This window comes from Austrofundulus limnaeus, unplaced genomic scaffold (assembly GCF_001266775.1).
Source record: "Austrofundulus limnaeus strain Quisiro unplaced genomic scaffold, Austrofundulus_limnaeus-1.0 Scaffold692, whole genome shotgun sequence".
NCBI lineage: Eukaryota > Metazoa > Chordata > Actinopteri > Cyprinodontiformes > Rivulidae > Austrofundulus > Austrofundulus limnaeus.
Genome location: NW_013953094.1, coordinates 105,978 through 111,772, shown reverse-complemented (window position 1 = coordinate 111,772; position 5,795 = coordinate 105,978). Strand labels below are relative to the sequence as shown.

Below are 5,795 nucleotides of genomic sequence, written 5' to 3'. Positions count from 1 at the left end.
ATGTTTTGTGTTTTTAAATATCTAATAATACAGAATAAAAACAGGTTTGTTCCTAAGTTGTTAGTTATAGAAGAGCAGAGGTTCATCCCTTTATGCTAAAATGTTGCTAATAGGAAAGTTCTGCACCTTATCTTTGAAGAACCTTCAGAATTTATTAAGAAAAGAAAGGAAAAAAGAAAAGTTGTTCAAGAGTCTTTAAAAATACAGAAAAGACTGTCTCCTTTTAAACGRGGTGGCTCAAGACTTTTGCACAATAATCTTTACACACGTAGTTCTCACCCCGAGCTGTAGCTGTCTCCCCTTCATGCCAGGCCARACAGTGAAACGCTGTCGGTGCAATACCAACAGGGAAGCTGATTTCTGTCCCCTGAACTGTGGTTCGTGTGTCGCTCAACGACACATCCCGCAAAATCCGAGGCCTCAAACGTATCCTAAGTGCAAAAATACAAACAATACATGAGAGGACGTGACAAGGATTCAAGGAAGTTTTGTCATTCGCAACACACATACATGTGGTGGAATGACATTTTGGACCCAAGGTCCCGGTCTATCCAGAAATATAGACAAAACAAATAAATATATTCAAATATTACAAATTACAAACATTTACAACAAAAAAAATCAGTTAAACAGTGAGTAAAATAAACATTTTTAATCAYGAGACCTTGGTTTTCACAGTGTTATACAATTTGTATTGTTTCACAAATATACAGTCAATCACTTCACTCTTCTCTGAAAACTACAGGGATACCTGTCAGGGAACATAAACATATTTTAAAAAGTCTACATTTACACATGCAGCTGTAGACTCAGTCATTCAGAGCATTTAATCCTGCAAGTTCAATTATACAACACTGAACTGAATAACATCTCCCAAAGTGAAAACAAAAATAAAATGCGAAACACTCAATTTTCTTGGCTGAGTGTTAGTGTGAGAAACTAWGGCTTATTGACAGTGCTGGCTCTAGCCATTTTGGTGCCCTGGGCAAGTTGAAGCGCAACACCCCCCCCACCCGAACTACGTCCCACGCACCCCAATTTGATTCCCTAAAAACAAGTTTGACAGTGTAAGGTACTATGGTAAACTTAAATTTATTTGCTTTCCCAGAAAGCAAATAAATAACAACATACTGTACATGTCAACTTGTACAGATTGTCCGTAAATTATAAGGATTTTATGTCATTTTGCAGGTATACGGACGTATAGAGCAATCTTACGGATTTTTTTCCAAATCTTACAGATTTTTTCAAAACCTCATTTTCAAATTTGTCTAACATGTCAGAGCCAACATGATAGGTTGATTAAAAAAATAGATAACATTAAATAGCCATCTTACAACCTGTTTTGCCGGTAGAAATAAGTTTTGAACTTCGTTATAGTTTTTTAAGACGAAGCTGATTGAAAGGAGTGCTTAGCAGAGTTACAACCAGAGATTACAAATAATTACTTTTTTCTTCTGCAGTTCGGCGCCCCCTCCAGTAGATGGCGCTCTAGGYGACCGCCTAGTTTGCATATGCCAAGAGCCGGCTCTGCTTAYTGACTGATACTGAATTGGTTTGCCTCAGTACCTTTCAGTGAGCTTGTAAGAAAACTGTTACGTGTGTTCGTTTACCACTTTATGGGCTTGAACCAAACATAAAATGTACCAATACATGGATAAGAGTTTATACAACACCACACAGAGCAGCTCTGGCTAAAGGCAGTTTATTCAGTCTGCGTTCAAACCTTGTTTTCCGGAAGTCAGTTTGATATAAGAAAATCTTCAGGACATGACTCCGCCTATTTTATTGCATCATCAGAATGGTCCCCTAACACTGCTGGAGTCATATCCTCACACAATATTCTCTTGCCTAATGGTTCAGTTATGTGTTGAATCTCTGTTCTCATAATAAAAAGCATATACAGTGCCATGTGTAGTATAATTAAAATCTGTCTATAAGCAAATCCCATTAAATTTTAATTAAAATCTGTCTATTAGCAAATCCCAATAAATTTCTTCAAGCTAATTAAATGATATAAGTGCCTGCCATACAGGAAACTGTCATATATCCACTTCCTCAGCAACGAAGTATTCATCTACTTCATGTAGCCATCCACACATGTTAATCCCTGAGCATTAGCTGCCACCATGCCAGTCACTTCAATCAACTTTAACTCAGTATTTGTAAAATTAACTGAATTTATGTGTGATAAGAAGGCTCATCTGTGGGGAGTGACTCCTACAGGTACGCAGGCTGTAAATGCACATCCAATGACTACTTTCTGCAAATTTCGATAAAAACTAACCAGTGGTTTATGAGCTATTTTGCTAACATGACACACAAACGAACACAAGTTAAAATATTATCACCCCTTTACCTTCAGTGGCAATATTCACTAGTGAAGCTGTCAGTTTTTATCTGAAGAACAATGTGCAAATTGCAAAATATAAAACAAGATGTCAATATGTTAATATTTTCTGTAATATAAAGCTTTATTTTATGGAAACAAACTAGAAAAATTACATTTCTTTAAATGTTAGACATTTTTGCTTTTTATTTTCACAATATTTTTATTTTGAAATTACAAACATACTGTTTTCTTTTTTTTAGATATATTACAATCTAAAAATCAGTTTGTTACACAGAATAAAAAACAGCAGATGAGYCGTCAAAGCAACTGTATATGTATTTGAAACAAAGTAACAACAGGATGTTTAAACAGTCCCAGGCAGAGGTTGTTTGAATTTCAGGTCTGTTATTTTTATCCTCCTGAAATTTGTCACAGTGTTCTTAAACAGCATAACTAAAGATTTTTCTGTTCCAAAACAGCCYTTGCTTGTGCTCCCAGGTGTGTGTAATAATGGCACACATCACCAAGCAGAACTAAGGTCTCTTTGAGTCTGAAGTTTTCTTCTAATGGCCCAGAAAACACATTTATTTCAACAATAAAACCTGTTTAGTTTCTTGTATCTCCTTCATCCTGTGACAGTTGAACTGAAGATGCTGAAGTGTTTCATCTTGTGGGACGGTTCTTAGTTTTGACCAAACAGCTCTGCTGATCTGTGGCTCTGACGTGGAGTCTGTTGACAGAGTCCAAGAGTCTTCACAGTTTCCAGTGAATATTCAAAGGAATTGGTTTTTGTCTTATATCCAGGTGAAGATGTTAATCATGTACATAATATGGACTCTAGACTTTGCTCTGTCTTTTCACACAGGCCTGTTTGCCTCTGGAACCCACAAATGTTTGAATAGGCAAAWGCMTTTTAATAAAACTTTAAAAACTGAACGCTTACGTTTGGTGCTCTAAGTAATCTTTTCCATCTTTTCTAATTTCATACAATTTTTTTTGTGACTTCAGTTTGTTCCCCACATACATGTAGTTTGACACATAAAGTACTCAACATGACTAGAGTCTTTTGTTGATGAAATAAAAGCTTGGAAACAAAGACTTGTAACTTTATTAAGATAGGATTTATAATTTGCATATTTTTATCCAATTTCTCCACTTAAAGTGCCAGTCAGAGGAGGAGTTATTGGTTATCAGTCCCATGGAATGACTTCAGACTGTCCCGACAGTGCCCCCTAGTGGGTAAATGTATCAATGACACTGAATGTGTAAATAACAAAACCATATTTTAATAGATTTTTTTGTCTGGGGTGGGTGGGGTGGGGGCATGGCTTTCTTGCTGTTTTCTTGCTGCCCGTGCCTGGTCTTGGTCCTGGGTCTCCCGCTCTCTGGTTCGGCGCTCTGCCCATTGCCCTACGTTGGACCTGCAACAATGGTCTACTTTATCGTAGCCCATGTCWTTTTCTCTAAAATTAACCTTAGTGGCTTTATGCCTCCTACTAACCAGCCRGTTTGGACGTTATCAGTCCATTCTATGGAACGGAGAACCCACTGCRGCACAGTCGGGACAGTCTGAAGCCATTCTATGGGACTGATAAYGACTAATAACGTCCATTTAATGGATGATAACATCCGAAGCGGCTGGTTCCAACCCTCACCTATGGTCATGAGGAGTGGATCATGACTGAAAGAACAAGCAGCTGAAATGAACTTCCTTTGTAGGGTGGCSAGGCTCAGCTTTAGAGACAGGGTGAGGAGCTCAGAGTAGACCCGCTGCTCCTCCACATCGACTGGAGTCAGTTGAGGTAGTTTGGGAATCTGATTAGGATGTCTCCTGGATGCCTCCTTTTAGAGGTATTTCCGGCATGTCCCATTGGTAGGAGGCCCAGGGAAAGACCAAGGACTTGCTGGAGGGGTTGTGTATCCTCCCTGCCTTCAGACTTCAGGGTCCTCCAGGACGAGCTGGAAAGTGTTGGTGGGGAAAGAGACGCCTGAGTTTCTCTTCTGGACCTGCTGCCTTCTCTAACAGACGATGAGCGGCAGAAGATGGAGATTTTAATAAAATCACCTGATAAACATTTTTTGATTACTTAAATTGTTTTGGTTGAATCAGTCACAGCAGTCAACAAACCCCACAAGTATCCTAAAACAAATGTGTTGTAGTGAAACACCTGAGTGACTGTAGATGCAAGAAAAATGATTCTGTTGGGGCCTTGTGTATGAAAGCTATAAGAACAAACAGTTTGTGTACACCATGTTCCACACACATATACAGCTGCACAAAGTCAGGGGTGATTGTGGAATGATGGCAGTTTTGGAGGTCCTGGAGAACATTGCCATTAGAAGAAGTTGGAGGGAGCATGTTCAGGGATCACATAGCGGAACATGATGATGCCTGATTTATTTTCTGATTTAAAGTCTCAGGGCCGTTCTTTTTGAAGCCCCGCGCTGCACTGGAGGAGCTGTAAGTGGTGCCAGGTCCTCACAACGCTGAGGTTCCTTGTAACTCGAGCCTTTCAGAGGGAGCTGGCTGACAGTTTGAAGTCTTTCACAGTTGTTTTTGTCACATCGTGCCAGTCGTATGAGACGGCTTCATCCGTATGATGGCCTGTATCAAATTCCACTCCACGAGGCTTGAAACACTTGCAACACAGAAACAATACCCAGCTCGTTCCTTGACATCATCTTTGATGTCAAACCACGGTTTTAAGTGTTAAGCTAAGGACCAGACTTCAGTTTCTTTTGCTTTACCTTTGACACCTTCTATCACTCATTGAAGTTCACTCAAAATGTTTACGTTTTGTTTCTAACCCCACAGAAGGACTTTCAAATAGAAAGTTACTCCCTGCCTCCACTTCTGATAATAATACATATATTTCATATTCAATAGTACCAGCTGTTTGATTTCTGTTTTGAAACATTTTCTTTGTTATGTTTCTTATAACTTGTGCTTATGTGGCCTGTGGCTTTTCTTAAAGGGACCCACAATTAGTTGTAACATTAAACTTTATTTGATAAACATTTATTTTAACTGTAAAATAAAGACGCTAAAAATATTGTAGCTGTTTAGTTTTGTAAATTTTTTGAAATATATTTTAACACGGATGGAGCCATTTTATTTTCACGCAAAGCATTCTGGGTAAATGATGACATCAACTAGGTCATCGGTGCTAGCGAGCTATATCCACCCTGAAGGTTAATCTTGGACATTATCTGATGATCGACTCTTTTAAATGAAACCAGAGAGCGTTGACAGAGAGGAGAAGGTAGAAATGACTCAGCCTGGAACTGAAAATATGGATGGAGGACAACAGAGCTGCTTCATGGAAGAAGAACCTCAGCTTAGCCTGTTAGCTTTAGCACTAGCCCCAATGCTATATTATCTATGCATTAGCTTGGTGATAGCGCAACAAACAAACAAGCTAAACTGAGGTCCTCCATCCATATTTTCAGTTCCAGGCTGAGT

General features: G+C 38.9%; 1 protein-coding gene across 2 annotated transcripts in view; it reads right to left on the bottom strand.

Moving 5' to 3' along the window:
- Positions 1–5,795, bottom strand: part of hao2 (hydroxyacid oxidase 2 (long chain)) — a gene marked incomplete in the record, with an annotated part of 25,711 nt that overhangs the window by 12,903 nt on the left and 7,013 nt on the right. For both annotated transcript variants that reach the window (XM_014027872.1, XM_014027873.1), the window contains 1 exon segment: positions 280–431. In XM_014027872.1, the coding sequence (XP_013883326.1) occupies positions 280–431 (152 nt within the window).